We start from the raw sequence: 25,586 nt of genomic DNA, 5'->3' as shown, positions 1-25,586 counted from the left end.
TGGTAAATTCTTGCCAAATGAAACGTAAATCCTGAAAATAGAATCACTAATAAATACCCAGCCTCTCACTATAATTAACTTCTTTCTCTAATAAATTGAATTCAGATTGCCAATGATAAGATGTAAATATGCGATTATTTCCAGGGAAAACTCGCCTGATTACATTACATAAGCTATACCAGTAAAAAACTTTATCACTGCAATTAACAGACTTGTTTGCCTCTACAGCACTGCGTATATTAGTTAACAATCTTGATCACCAGTTCAATATCTTGATTACATCAGTTAGCAATCTTGATCACGATAACTTGCAGCAGACAGAAGAATGTAGCTTTGATTACACTTTTATATTTCGATCATTGCTACACTAGTTTACAATCTTGATTACTGTACAGAAAGTAGCTCTGATTAATCCAGTCTACAATCTTGATCACTGCTAAACTGCATTACAATCTTGGTTACTGTACAGAAAGTAGCTTTGATTAATCCGGTTTACACTCTTGAAAAATTATACAGAAAGTGCTTTGATTAATCCAGTTGATTATCTTGATCACTGCTACACTTGAGTACAATCTTGATTTATTATTTTGATTACAGCTGCATCAGTTTAAGTTTCATAACCAAACCCGTTTACAATCCCGATAGCATCTAAATCAAATCACTGTTTCTGCAAGAAATAATTTAATGACAATTACAGGTTTAATAAGTCTCTATATAGAAGCAATTACTGAAAGCATTGACATTAAAAATGAAATAATCAATACTGTCAATGATGCTGATGATTTATAATTTAGTTGAACGCGACGGGGAACATTTTCATTTCCTTGAAAACCAACTTAGATTGACAATAAGACTACTGGCGCTTTATTTTTTACAACAATGAACTTTATATGATTATTCTCATTATCTACAGATTTGCAACAATCTAATAATCAAAGTCTTTCAAGAAGGTCAACAAGCGTCATGTCTAGTATTTCAATGGTACTACACAATTCGAAAGGTCAAGAGTCAGTTTTCTTTACCCGATACAGCACGTGCTTATTAAATATATATATAATGTGATTTTATCATCCTAGATAACTACACAATTCCACTCATCCAAAATTAATTAGAATATCTTAGTTACTACGATATTATTCTAGATTCATGATATCATCCTAGATAACCATGATATCATCCTAAATAACTATAATATGACCCCTAGTTACTTCGATATCATCCTAGATAACTACGATATCATCCTAGATAGCTATGATATCATCCTAAATAACTATAATACGACCCCTAGTTACTACGATATCATCCTAGATAACTACGATATCATCCTAAATAACTACAATATAACTACGATATCATCCTAGATAACTATGATATCATCCTAAATAACTATAATATGACCCCTAGTTACTACGATATCATCCTAGATAACTACGATATCATCCTAGATAACTACGATATCATCCTAAATAACTATAATATGACCCCTAGTTACTACGATATCATCCTAGATAACTACGATATCATCCTAAATAACTACAATATAACTACGATATCATCCTAGATAACTACGATATCATCCTAAATAACTATAATATGACCCCTAGTTACTACGATATCATCCTAGATAACTACGATATCATCCTAAATAACTACAATATAACTACGATATCATCCTAGATAACTACGATATCATCCCAAATACATGATATCATCCTAGATAGCTACAATATTACCCCTAGTTACTACGATACCATCCTAGATAACTATGAAATCATCCTAAATAACTACAATATAACTACGATATCACCCTAGATAACTATGATATCACCCTAGATAGCTACAATATCACCCATATTTACTACGATATCATCCTAGATAACTATGATATCATCCTAAATAGTCACAATATCACCCCTAGTTACTACGATATCACCCTAGATAACTATGAAATCATCCTAAATAGCTACAATATCACCCCTAGTTACTACATCCTAGATTACTACGATATAACTATGATACCATCCTAGATAACAACGATATCATTATCATCCTAAATTCGTGATATCATCCTAGATAACCATGATATCATCCTAAATAACTATAATATGACCCCTAGTTACTACGATATCATCCTAGATAACTACGATATCATCCTAGATAGCTATGATATCATCCTAGATAACTACGATATTATCCTAGATAGCTACAATATCCCCCCTAGTTACTAGGATATCATCCTAGATAACTATGAAATCATCCTAAATAACTACAATATAACTACGATATCATCCTAGATAACTACGATATAACTACGATATCATCCCAAATACATGATATTATCCTAAACAACTACAAGACCATCCAAACAAAACTATAGTATCATTCTAAAGACATGATGTCATCCTAGATAACTACAATATCATCCAAAACAACTGCGATATCAGATATAGATATGTACAATATCATCCCAAATACATTATATCATCCAAGATAAGTACAATACCATCCCAAATACATGATATCATCCAAGATAAGTACAATATCATCCCAAATACATTATATCATCCAAGATAAGTACAATACCATCCCAAATACATGATATCATCCAAGATAAGTACAATATCACCCCAATAAATGATATCATTCTAGATAACTACAATAACATCCCAAATACATGATATCATCCAAGAGAAGTACAATATCATCCCAAATACATGATATCATCGAAGATAAGTATAATATCATCCCAAATACATGATATCATCCCAAATAACTACAATACCATCCAAGACAACTATAGCATGATTCTAAAGACATTACATCATCCTAGATAACGAGAATATCACCCAAAAAACTGCGAAATCATCCTAGATAACTACAATATCTTCCTAAATACATGCTATCGTCCTAAATAACTAGGTTATCATCATAAATACATGCTATCACCCTAGATAACTAGGTCATCATCCTAAATACATGCTATCATCCTAGATAACTAGGTCAGCGTCCTAAATAGCTACGATATCAACCTAAATAACTACAATATCATCCTAGATAACAACGATATCATCCTAAATACATGATATCATCCTAGACAGCTACAACAACTACGAATCATCCCAAATTCATATCATCCTAGATAACTACTATATGATCCTAGATAACCACAATATCACCCTAAATACATAATATCATCCTAGATAACTACAGTATCATCCAAAACAACTACGATATCATCCAAGATAACTAAAATATCATCCAAGATAACTACGATAAATTTCTAGATAACTACGATATCATCATAATAAATAAATAACATAATTAATCCTAATTAAGTACGATATCGTTTTAAATAACTTCGATATCATCTTAAATACCTCCGAAATTATCCCAAATAATTACAATATAACCTCAAATAAGTACGATGGTATCCTAAACAACTACGATATCATCCAACCAAAATAACTACAATATCTTCCAACCAAAATAACTACAATATCATCCTAGATAACTCACAAAATGGTTTGGGTGGTTCCTTCTATCTCCAAAAATTCATAGTATTATACCAGATGATGTCACGAGGAGGATTATCATCTGTAAAAATATATAAAACTCACAGATTCTTAAGAACATAAAAATGAGGAATTCCATTTAACATGGGTCACGTATCATTTTCTACTTATACTAGAAATTGTGAGGTAAAAAAAACAGAATATATAACAACTAGTCATTCATCCTGTATCTATATTTACCATCCACTAACTGACATGTTTATAACCTTACCCTGAGATAATCTTATATTCTACTTCTAAAAACAATACAGAAATTGTACCGAAATGTCATTCATGTGTAATTATGTAAAAGGTCAAATTGAAGTAGCCTACAAGTTATATGTTATTTATATGCAATTTTTTGTTTTACTTATATCTATATAACGATCTAAATATTATGTTTAAAATAGTATATCATTATGAAAAGGAAACACCCACGGTAAATATGAATCATATATACAAGTTTAAGTCTAGAGGAATTATTGAATTATCTGTATCTGTACCTATTCATATCTGTGTTCACAACGACGAGGAACAAGGTGTATCAATTGTCACCAGCCCTCATTTGCTTATTGCGATAATCCATTACCTTATTTTCTATAGAAACCTGCTAATAACCATAACATTATATGACTTAAGCCATTATTTACTTTTAATAAGTTATTTCCTGTAACTGACATATCTGACAAAATTCCCCTTATTGCACACTGCATGGCATTATCAGTCTTCATTAGCCCATGAAGAGTAGGATGTTAAACTTCATTCTATTTCATATAAAACTAACATGCCCAACAAATCATGAAAGAATCTTACAATTCGCATATTAATCACTTTGATTTATTTATATATCGTTTCAAATAACTATCCAGAACTAATTAGAAAATCAATTGATAATCATGAAACATTCAAAATATCCAAAAACATATTGTATTTCAATCTAAACAATTAGATACAGATTAGTACAAACTGATTTTCCTTCACTTCACTTCAAATACTTTATACCATTCCACTAATTGAAAGGCCATGTCTTTACAACGTACCGGTAAATTCATTAAAACCCCAAGTGAGTGAATCATTAAATACAATTATCGCACTAGTTAAATACTTGAAGAAAATCAATAGCCGTGACATTTCTTATCACTTGAATCACAATACTAATAAACCTGTAATTAATCAAATTAATTTTCAATAGATATTTGTCAACCATTATCCAGATCACAGAAACGCTAGCACTAAACAAAACGTTTTAAAAAATTTGACTCACTAGCAGAATATTATATAAGAGTTCCAAATCGTAATCCTCCATACTTCCTGCCAACAGATCACTAATTTATGTTGATTAGTTGCAGGTATATTTTGTAACTAAAGATATATGCCTTTTTATTTTAGTTGGCAAGTTAACAGCTTAATGTCAGGTTTAATACATAACATAGTATTGAAACAATAGACAATAATATTACTATCCTATTTACTCTTCAAATTGAATGTAAGGCAAAAACAACGTCTTGTGAATGTAACACATTATACATTTTTATTTTCAACCTGAAGACATCAGTCAGTGTTGAGAATACTCTTTGAATTGGGAGTCACAGGGAGATTCAGCAGCTGAGATTGGATGAAAAGAACAACAGTAGCTGGAAAACCACCACCGATACGCGGTAACTGATCACTACTGTGGACAGCCCATCATGAGAGTGTACCGAGCTAGGGGTCGAAACACGCAATGAAGTACAAATTGAATGATACAAACAGAAACTATCTTTGACAGACTAATATCTACATGATTAACTAACCTGAATTCTCTTTGCTGTCCCTTCAAATAGTAATTTCAGTCTCGTAGTATTTCAAACAGGAAGCGTCCTTAGCGTCGTGAGTCTTATAAAGAAGGACATTTTCACTAAACGATTCAAGTGCCATTTATCGGTAAATCTGTTACAGTGTTTACAGTAATAAGCGAACTGTCACAGTTTATTTACTGCCAGTTTAATAATCAATGATGTATTGATTTAACCTTCTTCTCCTCAATCTTTCTTTCTCATGGATTTTCTTAATTGTTAGATTATTAACCGTTAAACCTAGATAGACACGCTGGCTCGACTACCATAGGGACTGGTTGAACCAGGTCCAAGTCCACGGACCCACACGTCCAAGGGAGTCCCACCCAGAATAAAATGCAGTAAAGCATAATTTAAGAAAAAATTCCTGGAGAGAGCCCCCATCCCACTTAAGTCTACGGGCCAGAACTCATTTAGTTGAGCCACTGGATTGACAGTCTTCTTCTTTTTCTCATAGTCAACGTATTTCAGGCAGAGGCAATAGTTATATTTGTCAGCATGCAATCGTTATAACCGTGAACCATCTCTATACAAGTATGTATGTGCTGGAATGGTTAAATTATGTTTCTTTGGTCCATTTACGGTAGGCTGCAAATATTGGCTCCAACACTGCCCATCAGAATAGCTGTGAGAACTAATGAAATCGATATAGGAGTTAAAGGGACAGATTTGCCATTTTCAGGGGCCGATTTTGGTATTGAATATACGTAAATAGTCTTCAGAAGTACCAGAATTAATTCCTACAAAAATACCCCGAACTAAGAATTCTCTATCTCTATATAATTTGGCTTTTCAAGCATGGCTGAGTCTCAAGTAAAGACGAGCTGTCATTTTAACATTTTAAGGCGGATAATTCTCGACGCAATGGATTTGAAAGCTCGAATTTCGACGGTGAGCTGTAAACACTATTACTGATTAGCTTAACAAATTCGCGTTTCGAGATTAAAGTATAATTAGTCAAACGGGAGGCGAACTGTCCCTTTAAGTGTTTTTGTGTCTCGGTTACATATTTCATGTAATGTAGGCCTCTCGACATTAGACATGGAATTTCTTTTCATAAAGTAAACATTCGGTATGATGTTGCAATGTTTGTTTGATACTATGGTAACTAAAATGAAGAAAGCGTAACGAATTTCAGTATTATTTTTGTTGACTTTGCAACCTGGATCTTCCTTAACAATAATGTAAACGTGATGTTTCTGGAAATGCTTGTTTACTCCCAACAGTAGATTATCATTGTGTTAGCAAGCTATCAAACAATCAAAAAATCAATCGAAGGACAAAGAACCATCAAAATGGCCTGCAGTCAATTAAAGAGAAATCGATTTGCTTGATGCTGTCATTGTTCGCGTCTGCATTGAAAGGACCATCCAAGGGACATAACTCCAGCAGAGTATCCTGAGACTTTCAGCATTTCTTGTAAATTCAATAGTTGTAACATTTCAGTATGGGATGAAAAACGAACAAATTTGTTACATCTCTGATGTTTTTCGTATAAGTTTCAGCAACAAACAAATACACACAAATAAGTTAACATATTAACAAATTGAAGATCATTTAATAATCTACAACCATCGCGTTATAACTTTTTATTACTCTTGTTTACAATACATACGATGATACGTGTTAACCATGTCAGACGCGTTGTTTCGTCTACAATACATTTGAGAAAATTGTATTTAAACCAAAAATCAAATAAATCCGAAAATTAAACAACAATCCGAAGGAGTCACCTGTTGAGTAATACATTGTACAGTAGCCAACGGTCTCACGTCGAAAAGTGGCTATTCGGGGTAAAATTGTAGAAAAGCTCAACTTTAAATACATGGCAAAAGTTCAATAATATATCAATTCACATCATTAATAACATAGGTGCGATCAAGGAGTTAGCTTTTTCGGCTCCCGCTAAAGCTTCTACAATTTTTATGGCGAATTCAAAAGATGTTCCTGGACCTCTACTTGTGATGATCTTTCCATCCTGTACCACTCTATCTTCACTGTAGTTGTAACCTCCTGTAAAAAAAGAATAGCCCCTCGTTTAACTAAAGTGGTTTGAGCTGTCCTTCACGATACCCCAGTCATACCTAAATGGGTGTCCTTATTAGACTGCAATCTCAACGGAAAATTGGTCACAAGAGTGATGTAAGCACCAGACATTGTGCGGTGTTCTCCATTGTCGCCATTGATAGCTGCGTTTATTTTGGACAATCTTACCATGTTTGAATCATGTCTTTCTTGTATGATCTGCCACAAAAACCATTGCTATTCGTTTCAGTTTACAGAACGGCAAGTGAGAACCCAATAAGTGAGATGGGAGCGCTACGAGATCCATGGTGGACGTCCTTACAAAGCCCATAGATCTATATCGAAAACTCTTAGTGCGTAACAGTCTTTGTGGACGCATCGTGGGACGACAGTATGGTCGCATAGGACGCGGTATGATTTGTAATTTCTAAAGGAACTTTTTCTCGGCGATCTAGTTAATTTTCTTGTCGCTGTAAGATCACCAAAATAGTCCGGTGTGACGGAGCGGTAATTTATTACTGGTGGTCAGCAACCAGCTGCTGAAGATTCGCTTATGTTGACGGTAATGTGATATACTTACTTCAACGATATGTAAGAAGAATTGTTTTTCTTACCTGATTTTAGTTTGTCTGCAACACCTGGATGTGACGTTATTTTCTTTCCCTTTCCTATCCCATGTTGTAACAATGCTGTTGGGCCTAACAAAAACATTTACACTTTCTATACAACCGATTTGGACAAAGATAGCATATCACATGGAGTGAAAAGGGGCATCTTATATATAGGTCCAATAGGTTGTATCGGCTAGCATACAATCAAATCAAACCGCTATATTGTATAATAAAAATGAAAATTTGGGAAATACGTAGGTTTGGGAGCATTTTCTCAAGGATCAAGGGCAGCATAACAGGGTAACAGGCAAACCTTGCGTAATTAATTATATGGTATTATATGTATTCGGGTTGAAAAGATTTTCCACATGTCACATCCACCCAACAAAGCAAAATCTATATTTACCAGCACATACAGCGGCGATATATCTACCATTAGACTCTTGATCTTGTAATAATTTACCAACTATTGCAGACTGAAACATCAATGACGGACGATTATCTTAACGTAGATCAAAGGGAATGAGTCTTAAATCTGTCTTAAATCATCGCGTTGCTGTGAGAATTGGGAAGTGGCTTGGAGTATCTATACTCCTTGGGAAGTGGTAGCCTATAAAATGTCGGATATGTCATGTCGTTGAAAAAAACCTGACATATATATCACGCTACTATCAACATCGTAAGAACTTTTGACCACCTTGTCTGAAAAGTTTTAATACTGTCACACTGGATCGATATCTTAAGATTTTAATCCTTCTGTTTATTTGCTAAATGCACTCAACGACCTTGGAGTGTCTCAAACCTTACCTCACATAGGTTGTGGGCTCCCTTTGCCCCACCAGGACATACCACAATATCATACGGTCCACCTTTCATTGCCTCCTCCAAACTTTTATCAGGTACAAGACTTACTTGTCTGCTACATACCACAGCATCTGTACCCACCAGGCCCGCCATAGTAACTTCTATCTGTTCATTTCAAATATAAATTGTAGCAGTGACAAAAACTAGAAGCCGGCAAATGCTCTATGTTTCAGTGATAGTGGGCAGTAGGTTGGTGCGTTGGTTAGGTCTCTGACTGAAGCTGAGGCTCAGTTGCCCTACTCTGAAAATACCCTAATCAATTACCATAGGTCAAGCAAGGAAGGGACATTTCAATAAGGGTCTGATCCAACATCCAATGCAGTTTCGTGAAATGGGAAACTTAATGCATTAAGTATTAATAAATAAATCTACATAATAGATACACCTATTTATCCTATTTCTAATTTAAAGAAAACAAAATGGTAAAGTTAAGAATTTCCGACTATTTCGGACTAAAAAACTCCATTATTACCCCTCCACGTCTGAGAACATCAACGCTAATGACAGTTTCCATTTCCTCTGCTCCTTCACTCAAAATAACTAATGCTGACGGCATTTTGTGTGCTGATCCCTCAAATGTAAAGTTACCAAAATTGAAATGATGCCGCACAAGTTAATTAAAACTGGAAGTAGTAATTGACCGGAAATTGAAGAGAAACATAAAATGCTGTCTTCGATACCGTCATTATTAATGTGATTACGAGCAAAATGATGGTGAAAACCATTTTCTCTTCTCATCAATGATAACGCATGAACCAGATAAATTTTTACGATTACGTTTCCAATGAGCAAGAAAATTTGTCTCTCATTAAGGAAAATCTCACAATGAAACATTCAATAAATAATACTTATGACATGGACATTATATTTCACATAAATTATATTAGCTGAGGGTATTTATCACTACGTGGCAAACAATCCCTCATAAGACTATTTGCCACGTTAGCTTTGCGTCGCTAATAAAAATAACACGGAATTATTATTCTTTACGCATAGATATTCATTACAAATAACCAACAAAATGTTTTTTATTTTTTTAAAAGAATAGACTATAGTGTATGGTAATTTATCAGGAGTTACATGCATGTTCTGGCGATGTATGCACTTCGAACTTTTGCGTTATATCTCCACTTCTAAACAAGATTTTGGCCAGATATGTATTTAACATGGTGCTGAATAGGTCAGAAAGTCTCGCCGCTTGGGGCACCATGCAGTTAGACAAGGGAGGTAGGCCTACCGGTAACGCAAAACTCCGTGTCAAAAATCGTTTGAAATTCAATATTCTTGATTAACACAAAAAAAGTATGATCGTAGCCCGATTTTGGAATCATATCTATATCAATATTTCACATAAAACGTACTCTGTATATATAACGTACTCTGTATATATAACGTACTCTGTATATATAACGTACCCTGTATATATAACGTACTCTGTATATATAACGTACTCTGTATATATAACGTACTCTGTATATATAACGTGCTCTGTATATATAACGTACCCTGTATATATAACGTACTCTCTATATAAATCGTACTCTGTATTGTATTTTCGTTGTATCTTCTTTTCAAAACAAGGCAGGCAGTAGTATATGTCTTTTCAGATATTGCGCATCCAGTTTGATCCTGTTTTGAGATGGCAGGTATATGTCTTTTCGGATATGACGCATTTCAATTCTGCGCATGCGCAGCTTTTTCAATGCGTCATATCCGAAAAGACACAACTGTTAAAATGTATTATAACAGACTCCCCAAACTGTTAAAAATGTATTATAACAGACTTCCCAAACTGTTAAAAAAATATATCATAACAGATTCCTCCAAACTGTATTATAAATTACCCAAACCACAGACAAGATTCACTATAATAATACAGTATCAAATAATCACATTAAAAATGTCTTTAATTTTAAAACACGAACAAAAAAAATTCAAAGGAGACGGTTTCTTCTCTGCGCTAACATCTCTCATCCCCAAAGTGGCCAATTTTGTCTCAAACAACAAATTTCCTCAGGAGTAGATGCAGTGAAAAGATCTAATGATTCATTTCTAACGCTTGAATAGTTTTCTACTTGTATTAAATCTTTCGTATTAAAAATATATGGTGTTTATTGAACAAATATGTCTTTAATAAATGTCCATCCTCCTAAAACGTATTTCGGTGCGGGAGACATTCAAAAGTCATTGGGTTCTCTTCCTGGATTCCCATGGGCAAAATATCCCGGAGAAAAACATCTCCCAGGTCACAATTATACAGGTCCAGGCACTAGGTTAGATCTGCGTTTAGACGAAAATGATAATCCCAAACCAGGGGAAGAACCCGTTAATAGAGTTGACGCAGTAGCGCTCAAACACGACATACTGTACAGAAACAAAGACATAACATTCAGACACCAAAAATGATAGACAAACTCGAAAATATTCCCTATCCCACTTTCAAAGAGAAATTACAAAGGGCTCTTATCATAAAACTCTTGAAGGCAAAATTGAAATTGGGTATGGGCATAGCAGACAGATTCACAAAGAATTTCGAAAAAAACAAACATTACCTCAAAGTCAAAGTTTTTGATAAAGATGAAATTTGGTCAGCCGATTTAATCAACATGCCAGTAGAGAGAGGGTACAAGTATTGTTTGACGGTGATCGACATATACACGAAATACGCTTGGGTTTTTCCCTTGAAAAACAAATCGGTTCTGACTGTCAAACAAGCATTCGAAACCATAATGAAACAATCCGACAGACGACCCCTAAAGTTGTGAGTTGATAAAGGAAGCGAATTCTACAACAGAAATGTGAAATCTCTGGGGTTTGAAATTTACAGCACGCATAACGAAGGTAAGGCCGTAGTGATAGAAAGATTCAACAGGACTCTTAAAAGCAAATTATTCAAGAAATTCACGGAATTGAAATCTCAAAAATGGCTTAAAATATTGCCAGTTGTTGTCGACGAATACAATAACAAAATACACTCGTCTATAGGTGTGACGCCAACGCAAGCCTGGAATAACCCGTATATCATAAAGTCCGTCAACACTCGAAACAACTTTGAAAACGAGATTAGCAATTTGAATATTAAACCCAAATTCAAAGTTGGAGATCGAGTTCGTATTTTTAAATATAAATCATTGTTTCAGAAAGGTCACGTCGGGTATTGGACTAACGAGATATTCATCCTTGATAAAGTAAACACCACATCACCTCCCACGTATGAATTGATCGATCAAGACAAAGAACAAATCATAGGAAGGTTTTATCAAAATGAACTTCAAAAAACTGACTTTTAAAAATGAATCTCGAAAATGAAGATTTAGATGAAAGGTTAAGAAATTTAGATGTCGACAAGCATTTACGCTCTCTTAAATTAAGATTTTTTAAATTTAAATGTAAATTTATCTTCAAAATATTATTGAATGTGTTTTATCAGACTGTTATACAAGTTTTTTCAAACACAAACTACGTATATATTTCGTCAACTGGGTCTTCAGCAATACTTACCGCCTACTTCGAAAAACACCTAAAAAAAATCAACTTAAAAAAATGAATGCATTTCTCGATAAATACGGAAAAGACACGACCACAAACTTTCAACTTGTGAAATGGGCCAAAGAGTTGAACGTATCGCCGTTTTATTATTGCATGCGAGATGAAATTGATGAACTGAAATACAAGAAAGGTAAATTTTACGCGATCACAAACATTCACACGTCGGATCAAAAAGGAGTTCATCACTCTGCTCTACACAAAGATTCTTCGAATAACTTTTATTTCTTTGATTCCTTCGGTCTAGAACCGACAGAAGAGATAACGAAATTGACTAGCAAACCAATCAAATGTTCTACGTTTCAAATTCAAATGCCAGGACAAAAGCTGTGTGGACAGCTGTCGCTTTGGGTTTTATATCGGTTGAGTTTGGTAGAAAAGTTTGAAGAAATAATAATAAATTTAACTCAATAAAAATGACAAACAAGTTTGGATTAGGGTCTTTACCTCTAGAATCTAAAAATCCCATGACGACGTTTATAAACAAAGCGAAACCTTTTTTCGTAGATCAAATCGGAGACACCTTACAAGGGGATATCGATATGAACAATTTCAAAATAACTAATTTAAAGTTTCCAGGAAACGATAACGATGCCGTGAACAAGAAATATTTACTGGATCAAATTCAAATAGATAAGGACCATGTTGAAAATAGAATAAATGACGTGAAAAGATACCTCAGACGAAATATTAAAAATCTTGTGAACGAACCCAAACTACAACAAGAGTTAACGAGTTTGAAACGTCTTATTCAAGTGGATAAAACAAGTCAGTTGCAAAATTTAATATCTAAATTAGACGATAAGATTACGAAGGTAAAAATAGACGTCCAACGTTTAATAGATATCCCAAATGTAAACGAGGATAGGTTGAAACGAAAACTAACCGCTTTGGAAAGAAAACTTGGCGAATTGCTAGCAGAACTAGACAAGACCGCGGACAAAACCGAGTTACAAAATTCGATATCCAATTTGAACGAAAAGATCGCGAAGCAAAAATCAGATGTTCAAGATATAATTAACACACTTCCCATTGACAAAGATACGTTGAAACAACAATTGACTGCTTTGGATACTAAAATCACGGACGAATTAGAAAAAGAAGTGGGTATGATTAAAAACTTTCTTCAAAATAAATTTCGAGATGATATGAAAAATTATATTAAAGAACAGGTCAATCTTTTGGTATCTAGAATTCATGACGATTTTTTGAGACTTGTCTGATTCAAATAGAGTTTCCCATGAAGGTTAAAGTCAATAAAGTAGTCCTCAAACAAACCGGTAGGACCAGAACTCATATTTCATTATTCAATGATGGTAATTTGGAAGAGAATATAAGTTTTTATAATAAAAACAATTATGAAATTGAAACGAAAAATGGTAAATATGTAAACACCTTTAAATTGGAAGTAGAAAATAATGATATAAGTAGAATTCAAATCAAAGATTTAGATATGATATTGGAGACAGAAAATCCACCATCAAGCAACATTGTCAAAGTTCCACGACGCTTACACGTACACGGAAAAATAGATTCGAGCAGTCACGAGTTTTTACGAACAACAGACTTTGAATACGTAAAACTGTATTTCGCTTTAGGTGAAAAATACACCTCGATCGATGTTCATAAAAGTCAACAAGAAAGAGACTTTATATTACATTTATCGTTTGCCGAAGACTCCATCCTTGAAGGTGGTGGTTTTATTTTTAGAGCCAAGATAAACATCGAAAAAGAAAAAATAAAATATTCCTATCATCTTAAAGAGGACCATACGAAAAAAGAAATGTCGTTAGTACTCGTAAATGTTTTTACTTTTAATACCCGCAAATATAATAATGCTAGGCCAAACAAGCAAACTCTATACGATATTCCGTGGTTTCTTTTATCGGAAATTCACTTAATTTAACGACTTAAAAAATGGAACTCGAAAGCAGACAACAATACATGATAGACAAACAAGAAGAGTTGAAAAGTTGAGACAGTACATGCAGGAAAACATGGAGTAGAATCGATTCTTTTTTCAAAACAGCGAGCACAGTTCTAACGGTAGGAGTAACGGTGGCAACGGCCGTGACTGGTGGATTAATGCTTCCGGTCATCGTCCCAACCGTATTGGCTGCATTAACAGCCGTTCAAACGACCTCTTGCGGCCTCATCACTTTAGGTTTCACGAGCAAAAAGAAAGCTCATTATAAAAAGAAAACGGATATCTTGAATATGTATCTTAATCAATTGTACACCTTTTTCGAAAGATCGAGAGAAGACAAGAACATAACAGTTGAAGAATTAAAAGAATTCAATGAAATTTTGGAAAAATTCCATATAGAAATATCAGCGGTCAAAATAAAGAAATAATCAAAAATATATACTTAAAAAAAAATATGAATAAAATCGAACACGATGAAACATTGATAGAAAACGCCAAGGCTATCTCTGATAAATTTAAAACATTCAAAGGACAAATTAAAATAGATGGAGAGATAGTCGAGGAAGGGAATCACAGACAATACATGTCACTCCTCGGTTTCAATGCCAAAACTTTTCACAATATCTTTTCAAATATGGACAAAAAATCCGATGCTTCCGATTGGTATTTTACAGGAAAAATAATTTTAATGAAAGACAATTTCCAAGAAATAAAAAGATCGAGAGTTGGTAGAGGAGGAACTGATCTACTTAAAAAGATAAATTGACACGAAGGCGAAAATTGTTACATACCTACAGATGGTCACTGTTTTATCAAATGCGTCAATCGTGTTTTGAACAAAGATTTAACGTGTAAATTTCAAGAATACATCAACGGGTTTTCAAAAGCAAATAGAAAAGGAGTGATGACTTGTGCTAGAATGAAGGAATTCAACAAGAAATTTAACACTTCGTTTCAAATTTATAATCCCAAAAACAGACATTTTCATCCCAGAGACGTTCACGATGAATTAGATTGGGTTTTTTACTTACACAACTCGCATTTCTGTCTGATTAGAAGAAGCCAAAAAAAAGTTTGGGAATTCAAGAAATAGAAGACAATTACGCACAGGTGTGGAAAACGTGTAGAGACGATAACGCAGTAACACAGGTTTCACCCCTCAAACTAAACGTGCTTTCGAGTATGAGTGATGATGCGTTATTCGCTTGGGATTGCGAAACGTATTCAGAAAAAAAACAGTCGAAGAGCAATTCCTTATGCCTGCACTTTAATTAATTTAGAAAAACTAAGAAAAAAGTTAGAAACGATAAAAAATATCTTTCCAAATATAAATCCTACTGATAATGTTCCAGAAGAATTTTATGATAAACTAATGAATGTAGTAGAACTATTTGTAGGTACAGATTGTATAGATCAAATGTTGAAATATTTAGGTCAATATGATAGAAAGAGATTAATATTAATTTCTCATAACGGTAGTGGATTCGACAACTGGATCGTGCTTAAAAATGTAAAAAAACTAACGCATTGCCCTTTAAAAACACCCAGAGGAATTCTATCTTTTCCTTTATCTAATCCATACACAGATGAAGATTTACAGAAAAAATGGAAAAGACAGAAAGAAATAAAGGGTAACATATTAATTTCACGTGTTCCCATCAACACGAATCCTCTAGTTTGGCTGCATGGGGAAATTCTTCCAATCTCCCCGCGAATTTGAGAAAGATTGCCGACGTAGATATCGCTAAATACACGCAAGACAACTGGGAGGAATTGAGACACGAATGTGAACCTTACGCCAAGAGAGACACTCTCTGTTTGGGAGCTTGTTTGATAAAATACAACCAAGTCACGAAAGAAGTTGTAAACCAGAATATGTCCAATAATCTAACGGCTCCATCTTTATCTTTAAAGGGTTGGTATTATTTATATCATTACGATAAAGAAATGGTGGAAGAAGAATGGTATGAAACTACTAGAATGGTTGCGAAACATACCGAAAAAGAAAATATAGAAAAAGTTTATTCGCACACTAATCCTTTTATAAGAAATTTTATCAGACGATCTATTAAAGGAGGAAGAGTTTCGGCAAATAGAAAATCATTTGAAACGAACAAAATGGATGAAATTCGTAACGTATTAAAGGAATATATTTCACAAACAGAAAGTAATAACATAATTGATTTATTCAAAGAATACAGTGCAAGCACAAAAAAACAAAACGGAGGTTCATTCGAGACTTAAAAAAATAGAATGTACTAAACAATGGCATTTGATGCTAACGGTTTATACGCTTCCGCCATGTCGGATTTAGACAGTGAATATCCGAGAGCGGAAAGTGGAAGACCGTTTCTACGACGTTTTAACATCGGTTGATATTCAAGAAATAGTGAAAGCCGGTGGACGAATTATTAGAATATTAGATGGTATAGTTTACGAAGAAAATTTTGAAACTCCACCCTATAGAGATTATATTTTAATTTTGAGAGATCTAAGAAATAAATATAAACGAGAAGGTAATATCGTGGGTAGTAATTGCATGAAATTATTGGGTAATTCCTTGTATGGTAAATCAATTCAGAAATATATATTCACAACTAGACATTTATGGAATGAAGCAACTTTACAGGCCAACTTTGATTCACGTGTTAAAACCTATGAGAAAATTAATGATACTCAATATACTGTTGAAACAGAAATTGAAGAAAAAGAGATTACTACCGAAGATAGTAAATCTACACGACTAACACCTAGTCATTTGGGATCATTCGTTTTATCTCACAGTAAAAAAATAATGAACAATTTCATTCACGTCATAAATGGATTTTATAAACCCGAAATATACTATACCGACACCGATAGTTTGTACATTTCATCCAAAAATATGAAAAACTAAACAGAGCTGGTTTGGTCTCCGAAAAAGACTATTGCAAAGGTAAAAACGATTACGGTGACGGTGGAATTATATTTGGTTTATATTTAGCACCAAAAGTCAAATACAACATCGTTTTGACCTCTGATGGTGTCAAAAGAAAAGAAAACGTTTAAAGGTTATTCTAATGATAAGATAAGTGTAGAAGATTACGTTCAGTTAGCAAGCGGACATGATGTGTCAAACGAATTTAATAAACCATGGGAAAAAGGTTTCACCAATGGAGTAGTTATTCCAAATGATAAACAAACTAAAGTTTTTAGAAGTTATTTGAATAATGTTAAAAGAAAACCACCAAACAGTGAAGGAATTATGTATCCTTACAACGACAAATATGAGTATAGTTTTGATGAAAACTATGAATTTGATGATTTCGATTATCTTACTATTCAAGAAGAGAATGAAGATTGTTTTAAATGAAGTTGAATGACAATTTCTTCGTTGCCAAAGTCTATGAACCTGTTTTTACCGTCTTTGATTTCCAGATTTATATCTTTGATCATGAAAGAATTGACTGGTAAATAGGTCGTTTGAAACGGTTTCCCTATAATTCTGTATCCGATCGGCACCGTAAAAGTCGGTATGCTGTATATGATTTGGCGTTTGTGCTTGTTGAAAAATCCACCGTTGATCAAATTACAGTGAATGTTGATCACGTCGATGTCGTTCTCGATGTTGGCCTTGTGCGGCGCCAATGTCGATTGCGCGCATATTCGTTTATCGAACCCTAGTAACACATTCAACGAATTTTCTACGTTGAAATCGACTTGACTGTTATTTCTCAAGATCAGTTTTGATTTTGTTCAGATTCAAATTACCTTCGAATTCGATATTGTTTTTGCCGTTCACGCTTCCTGAGTATTCGGATAGGTAATCGTTGATGGCTACGTATTCGTAGCTTCCCGCTAGTAAGCTTATGGTTTTGAACGTAACTCCGTTATCCGTCGATATTTTTAGTTGATTGTTTTTTTCGTTGATGTTTCTAATGGAATTGTAAACGGAGAAATACTTTAATCCCAGTTCGTACTGTTTATTGCGATCGAGTTCATACTCGTAGTCTAGAGACAATTTGATGTCTGATTTGTTCGAGGTGATAACGAACAATTGTTCTTTATTGGACATTTTTAATGACGTTTATGTAGTCTTTTTTAGTGATGATTTTTTTCTCCAAGACTTCGTTGTATTGTCTCTCCGATCGATGACCTTCCTTCATTACCGCGAATATTACTCGTAATCTATTAACTAGTTCCTCGTTGTTGTCGGATAAAAAAGTAATACCTTGTCCAGATGCCACCAATTCGTCTATTTCTTGTATGATTGGATAATCTTCTGCATAATCATCTACATCCTCTTCCTCAATGACTTTTGTTATATATAAATCAACTTCTTTCAATCTTCTTGTTTCGAGTCCTGACTTTCTGATCGCATGTAGAAATTTTGAGTATGCTACTAAATCCTTGTAATCGGCAATTTCAACATCCTCGCCATTCATTAAATCTATTAACCCTCTCGTTAATGTAAATATAAAGTCTTTTGTGTCGATTTTGAATCGTGGTGAATTTCCACTAAATCTTATTCTAAAACCATTAAACAATAACCCCACTTCATCAATGATTGGTGAAATGCTCTTTGGTAAATCTGGGTCAGGGTTTGAAAAAAGACGTTTTATATCATCTAATGTCTTAATACCACCATATTCAATCGGTGGATCTTTATGGGGTGAAGGTTCTATAGCGAGTCTCTTTTTAATATCTTCTTGACTTTTTAATATTGGTTGAAATAGAGTCTGTAGATTTTCCGTTAATCTGAGTTGTTGTAATCTGTTATTTTCAACTTGGGTCTTTATTTTATTCTTAGCTTTGATATATTCTCTATTTCTTTTAAAAAAATTATTCCAATCCGTCATTTTTAAAAAAATAAAATTAACATATATTGATCATAACTCTTTCTCCCGCAGGTTTTCTAGTATTTACAAATACATATCCATGATCATCTGGGTTTCTCCATTGAGCTTTACAAACCTTTTTAAATGTATCTCTATCCATTCCATGATTTATAGACTGAATGATTTGAGATAAATCTTTATCATTTAATTCAAATAATAAAAAACAATTTGCATTTTTTCTAATGAACATAGAATCCATCCCGTAAAAAGATTGGGATTGGTATATGCAGTGACAGTTGTGATGTCTTTCTTTGGTGAAGAATTCTTGTTGAACAGTTTGATTTCTTTGCGCTACGCAGTCGTCAAACAATAATTATTAAGTTCTTTCGATTGCAATCAATATTAGACAAGTCTAGATCATTAACATTTTTAGTAAGAAAAACTTTTATATCCGTTGGATTGAAAGATGGATTCTTTGATTTAATGAAGTTTTCTATGATATCTTTTATTTCCACTTCTTATTCGTTTTCTTCGTAATATTGAAATATGTCTTGAACGTCTTTCTTTGGTAAATATTCTAAAGCTTTGAGGAATTGATAATGCGATTGCTCTGGTGTTGTTGTGTAGATATACAGAGAATCGAAATCTAAAAGGTTTGGTGTTGTCAACATGTTAAAAGTGAAATGAGTTTTCCCAGAACCTGAACTACCGCAAATACACATGAGCATTGGGTTACTAGGAAATATGTCCGAATGTTTGAATTTCTTGCCCATTTTTATTTATTACATTTTCGTACCAAAAATCACCCGTTGCCTTTATACTTTGAAAGGAAGATTCCCTCGCCCGAACGTATGTTTTTAAAAAATATGGCGTTGCCCTTGTGTTTGACCTTCATTTCTCCAGTGTCGATTTTATCTATTAATTTGCTTAATCCCTCTTTAACGGTTTTCTTGGTTTCTTCGCCAAATCTTTGTCCGAATTCTTTAACCGTCCCTAATATATCTCCTACTCCCGAATCTCCTCGTGCTTCTCTTTCCATTGCCAAATTGTGTCTACGTGCTTCGGCGTTTGCAGCGGCTTCAGCTTTCTTATCGCTGACAGCTTTGGCTATCCCTGCAGCTCCACTAGCAGTTGCACCAGCTGCAGCTAAACCAGCAAAGATTAAAGGTAAGAAAGGTAAAAATCCACCTTTTTTAGTTAAATTCTCATCAATTCTTTCCAAGTCTATATCGTCTCTGACTTTACAATATTTGTATTTATCAATAAGTTTTTTTAGTTATGCTGATTTTTTTACCATTATAAGTTATTGTAGTTGGTGAAGCTGTTTCTATAGCTTCTATTATTTTCTTGACTAAAGTTTCTGGTTTCAATTTTAAAGGGTGTTTTTTTTATTCAATTCTTATCATTCTTTTATCTGATATTTTAATCAAATGTTTTGCTTCTTCCAGCAATAAACAGTAGCCGGTCACATCTCCGTGTGCTTTATCGATGTGAATATTTATGTTTACCCCTGTTTTGAAAAGATCTTCTTGATGAGCTGACAGATCGAAACAAAAGATTGGATGATTGAGTGAAAAATCTGTGTATTCAAACTGAGGCGTATTTCCAAACAATTCGCACATGTTTTTATAGTTTCTGTACAATTCGTTGTAATCTTTTTTGGAAGGATCAATTGTCAAAGGTTGATTGGGATAATTATCGTTGTTCAATCTGACTTGAACTTTGCGAATGATCGGATCTTGAGTATGGTTCAATGCCACTCTGAAAATGTTGTTGTTGTTCGTCTGAGAGTCTGGCAAGTTTTTGAAACCGACCATTAGATATCTCGCTGGTTTGACGGTGTTGGTGATTGGCCACGTGGTGGATTCTCCCGTTAAAGTCATGCTACCTACCGTGTAACGACGAAGAAAAGCAATTTCGATGTCTTTGGTTAAAGAGTTGAATATTCTCGTTTCCACTTCTACAGAAGGAGTGATTACCGGTATGTAAAGTTGGATATTCGTTATTTCCAATTTTGCGTCAGAGTTGTTTTCACCAAAGAATATCTTGTTGTCGTTGATTTCTCTTTGCAAATGAATTTTATACGGTAAACCTATGGAAACCTTTCTGTGTTCCAAGAGACCAAATAAAGGATACAACTTCCAATTTACGTAATTACCCCATCTGTTGTTCTCGACAACATTGTTGTATTGAAGCGCTCGTTTTTCAAATCCGTGATTTACTCCGCGAGTCACTCTTTCCAGTGTGTATCAAGCAACTACCCTTATCCTAGCAAGGTCTGCGTCATTTGCTACAGTTCTGACCGGTTCTTTTAAAACTTCTCCGTCACCGACATCGGGAATCCATCCCGAAACTGAATCGTTGTTTTTGGGATACAGAACCGTTTTCAACATTGTGTCAAACTCGGCGGGGTGTTTTATGGTCTCTATCGGATTTGAACCAAAAACCATTTCGCTGAATAAAGACGGAAAGAAGTTGTTTTCTAAAGTCGTGTTGGTTTGTGGAATTCGATTCTGAGTGGCGTCTTTGATTTTGACATCGCATCGGAAATGGGCATCGGAAAGCAGCAACCAATTGGACAACGAATTAATTTCAAAGGTAACTCTTCCTCCGTCGTTTATTTGGGTCTTTGTCCCTACCGATGGTTTACGTAATCCTCTTTCTTCTTTTGAACGAATATTGAATCGGATCATACAATTGAAAGATTGGATCCAATCTGTAATTTTTGCTTGCCATTTTTATCCAATGATTTTAAACCCTTTTCCTTGTTTTTCTAGGGCTTGTCGTTCTAGTCTCTTGTTTCTTAGTTCTCTTATTAGCTGCAGTTCTTTAAGTTCGTCAGATTTTTTCACTGCATCGCTAATATTTACTCCTGCTTTTGCCACAGATCCAAGAGCTTGCGCTTCTGAGGAAATGAGGGATTTGTTGTTTGAGACAAAATTGGCCACTTTGGGGATGAGAGATGTTAGTGCAGAGAAGAAACCGTCTCCTTCGAATTTTTTTGTTCGTGTTTTAAAATTAAAGACATTTTTAATGTGATTATTTGATACTGTATTATTATAGTGAATCTTGTCTGTGGTTTGGGTAATTTATAATACAGTTTGGAGGAATCTGTTATGATATATTTTTTTAACAGTTTGGGAAGTCTGTTATAATACATTTTTAACAGTTTGGGGAGTCTGTTATAATACATTTTAACAGTTGTGTCTTTTCGGATATGACGCATTGAAAAAGCTGCGAATGCGCGTCATATCCGAAAAGACATATATCTGCCATCTCAAAACCGGATCAAACTGGATGCGCAATATCTGAAAAGACATATACTACTGCAGGCTTGGAAATTTGTATGATCCGATCAATTACAATCATACTTTCTTCTGCTAATCTGATATATAAAATCCAAACTATTACAAATAAGCTCCCTTGCCCAAAACGCAACTATCCGTTGCAGTATGTTGTCTTACGTAAATATCCGACCTACACTGTGTTAACTACATATCTGAGAAGCCGTCATGGTTTTTTTGACTAACCGCCGAGGTTGACGAGCAGGTTGGTTGACACTGAACCCCAGTTTGACAGCAGTGATGTCACCAATATGACAAAAACCTATATTACAAATAATTTCTTTTTAGCAAAATGTGGACGTCAGAGGGCTAACATGGCAGCCATCTTGAATAATTACCCCCTTGTTGAATTTTCAATTGGCCAATCGGAAAGATTTGATAAGTATTACTCATTGAACTTATTGCCAATTTTGTTGCTTGTATCATCATTTACACGATTCCCCGAGATATTGATCTTATCTTCCTCAAATCATGAGTTATGCTGACGCTATATAGTCAATAAAGATTTTGGCGACGAGCCATCATTAAAAAGAAATAAGATATTGAGACACCCCTATTACCTATAATGCAATACAAAGTATTTAAAAAAGCGATTACGCGATGTGATTGGAGTCATCTTGAAGCGGAGTTAACTTGTAATCAACCATCACCAAAAACAGTACTCAGTTTCTTAAATATTAAGGTGGGTCGTAGTTACAATTAGGTCTATCTTTTAAACGGACATTTCTGTTTATTGTAGGTCGAATTTTTTTCAGGTATAATTAACGTCGTTTTGATAATGAAAATGTTTTACAAAAAAAGCGGAATGCCCCTTTAAAATTTTTTTTTCAATTTTAAATTAAATATACTCATTAAATTTAAAAAAGATAAAAATTGTAATATTTTTTTTTGATATCTTTCAATATTTATCTGTACTTTGCGATAATGAAATATTTTCACTGTTAACATAAAAGTTGTAGAAGGGAGTGAGTCCTAATGATCACGCATGAACCAGATATATTTTTACGATTACGTTTCCAATGAGCAAGAAAATTTGTCTCTAATTAAGGAAAATCTCACAATGAAACATTCAATAAATAATACTTATGACATGGACATTATATTTCACATAAATTATATTAGCTGGGGGTATTTATCACTACGTGGTAAACAATCCCTCATAAGGCTATTTGCCACGTAAGCTTTGCGTCGCTAATAAGAATAAGACGGAATTATTTATCTTTACGCATATATTCATTAAAAATAACCAACAAAATGTTTTTTATTTTTTTAAAAGAATAGACTATAGTGTATGGTAATCTATTAGGAGTTACATGCATGTTCTGGCGATGTAAGCACTTTGAACAATCTCCATTTCTAAACAAGATTTTGGCCAGATATGTATTTAACACGGTGCTGAATAGGTCAGAAAGTCTCGCCGCTTGGAGCACCATGCAGTTGGACAAGGAAGGTAGGCCTACCGGTAACGCAAAATTCCGTGTCAAAAATCGTTTAAAATTCAATATTCTTGATTAACACAAAAAAATTATGATCGTAGCCCGATTTTGGAATCATATCTATATCAATATTTCACATAAAACGCACTCTGTATATATAACGTGCTCTGTATATATAACGTACCCTGTATATATAACGTACTCTGTATATATAACATGCTCTGTATATATAACGTACCCTGTATATAACGTACTCTGTATATATAACGTGCTCTGTATATATAACGTACCCTGTATATATAACATGCTCTGTATATATAACGCACCCTGTATGTATAACATGCTCTGTATATATAACGTACTCTATATATATAACGTACTCTGTATATATAACGTACCCTGTATATATAACGTACCCTGTATATATAACGTACTCTGTATATATAACGCACTCTGTATATATAACGTACCCTGTATATATAACGTACTCTCTATATAAATCGTACTCTGTATTGTATTTTCGTTGTATCTTCTTTTAGAAACAAGGCAGGCTTGGAAATGTCGGAGTTTGTATGATCCGATCAATTACAATCATACTTTCTTGTGCTAATCTGATATATAAAATCCAAACTATTACAAATAAGCTCCCTTGCCCAAAACGTAACTATCCCTTGCAGTATGTTGTCTTACGTAAATATCCGACCTACACTGTGCTACCTATATATCTGAGAAGCCGTCATGGTTTTTTTGACTAACCACCGATGTTGACGAGCAGGTTGGTTGACACTGAACCCCAGTTTGACAGCAGTGATGTCACCAATATGACAAAAACCTATATTACAAATAATTTCTTTTTAGCAAAATGTGGACGTCAGAGGGCTTACATGGCAGCCATCTTGAATAATTACCCCCTTGTTGAATTTTCAATTGGCCAATCGGAAAGATTTGATAAGTATTACTCATTGAACTTATTGCCAATTTTGTTGCTTGTATCATCATTTACACGATTCCCCGAGATATTGATCTTATCTTCCTCAAATCATGAGTTTAGCTGACGCTATATAGTCAATAAAGATTTTGGCGACGAGCCATCATTAAAAAGAAATAAGATATTGAGACACCCCTATTACCTATAATGCAATTCAAAGTATTAAAAAAAGCGACTACGCGATGTGATGGGAGTCATCTTGAACCAGAGTTATCTTGTAATCAACCATCACCAAAAACAGTACTCAGTTTCTTAAATATTAAGGTGGGTCGTAGTTACAATTAGGTCTATCTTTTAAACGGACATTTCGCTTTATTGTAGGTCGAATTTTTTTCAGGTATAATTAACGACGTTTTGATAATGAAAATGTTTTACAAAAAAAGCGGAATGCCCCTTTAAAGTTTTTTTTTTCAATTTTAAATTAAATATACTCATTAAATTTAAAAAAGATAAAAATTGTAATATTTTTTTTGATATCTTTCAGTATTTATCTGTACTTTACGATAATGAAATATTTTCACTGTTAACATAGTGCTTATTTTATATCAATAGTAGAGTGATATTTGTTATCTGTAATTTTATATAGATATCTATATTGCTCTACAATTTATGTATTGCTCACTACTTTAATAGGACCAGATT

The 25,586-nt window shown here is 33.9% G+C and overlaps 5 protein-coding genes across 5 annotated transcripts; 2 read left to right on the top strand and 3 right to left on the bottom strand.

The window, feature by feature from the left end:
* Window positions 1-6,919: 6,919 nt before the first annotated feature.
* LOTGIDRAFT_223821 (hypothetical protein) lies at window positions 6,920-9,523 on the bottom strand. The gene is made up of 5 exons (XM_009046501.1): window positions 9,359-9,523; window positions 8,830-8,991; window positions 8,429-8,498; window positions 8,026-8,109; window positions 6,920-7,399 (listed from the first exon to the last, which is right to left on the bottom strand). Exons 1-5 carry the CDS (start codon window positions 9,440-9,442, stop codon window positions 7,239-7,241), a joined length of 561 nt encoding a protein of 186 aa, XP_009044749.1. The 5' UTR covers window positions 9,443-9,523; the 3' UTR covers window positions 6,920-7,238.
* Window positions 9,524-12,848: 3,325 nt separating this feature from the next.
* Window positions 12,849-14,338, top strand: LOTGIDRAFT_170671 (hypothetical protein; the record flags this gene model as incomplete). Its single annotated transcript, XM_009046500.1, has 2 exons — window positions 12,849-13,539; window positions 13,665-14,338. The coding sequence occupies 2 exons, from the start codon at window positions 12,849-12,851 to the stop codon at window positions 14,336-14,338; spliced, it is 1,365 nt and encodes a 454-aa protein (XP_009044748.1).
* Window positions 14,339-16,234: 1,896 nt separating this feature from the next.
* LOTGIDRAFT_170670 (hypothetical protein) lies at window positions 16,235-17,255 on the top strand (the record flags this gene model as incomplete). Its single annotated transcript, XM_009046499.1, has 2 exons — window positions 16,235-16,526; window positions 16,678-17,255. The coding sequence occupies 2 exons, from the start codon at window positions 16,235-16,237 to the stop codon at window positions 17,253-17,255; spliced, it is 870 nt and encodes a 289-aa protein (XP_009044747.1).
* A 1,958-nt stretch (window positions 17,256-19,213) lies between these two features.
* LOTGIDRAFT_170669 (hypothetical protein) lies at window positions 19,214-23,136 on the bottom strand (the record flags this gene model as incomplete). The annotated part of the gene is made up of 3 exons (XM_009046498.1): window positions 19,214-19,351; window positions 20,066-20,411; window positions 23,081-23,136. 3 exons carry the CDS (start codon window positions 23,134-23,136, stop codon window positions 19,214-19,216), a joined length of 540 nt encoding a protein of 179 aa, XP_009044746.1.
* Window positions 23,137-24,089: 953 nt separating this feature from the next.
* On the bottom strand, window positions 24,090-24,383 carry LOTGIDRAFT_136040 (hypothetical protein; the record flags this gene model as incomplete). The annotated part of the gene is made up of 1 exon (XM_009046497.1): window positions 24,090-24,383. A coding segment is annotated over one exon (294 nt), but the record flags the coding sequence as incomplete, so codon positions are not given.
* Between the last annotated feature and the right edge of the window lie 1,203 nt (window positions 24,384-25,586).

The sequence above is a fragment of the Lottia gigantea genome (genome assembly GCF_000327385.1).
Source record: "Lottia gigantea unplaced genomic scaffold LOTGIsca_102, whole genome shotgun sequence".
In the NCBI taxonomy this organism is placed as follows: domain Eukaryota; kingdom Metazoa; phylum Mollusca; class Gastropoda; family Lottiidae; genus Lottia; species Lottia gigantea.
This window is presented reverse-complemented; position numbering and strand designations above follow the sequence as displayed.

Coding starts and splice junctions, on each gene's coding strand:
- LOTGIDRAFT_223821 (XM_009046501.1), bottom strand. CDS start 9,442: ATGCCGTCAGCATTAGTTATTTTGAGTGAAGGAGCAGAGGAAATGGAA. Junction 8,992..9,358: donor ATGTTCTCAGACGTGGAGGG/GTAATAATGGAG, acceptor TGAAATGAACAG/ATAGAAGTTACTATGGCGGG. Junction 7,400..8,025: donor TGCAGACAAACTAAAATCAG/GTAAGAAAAACA, acceptor CTTTTTTTACAG/GAGGTTACAACTACAGTGAA.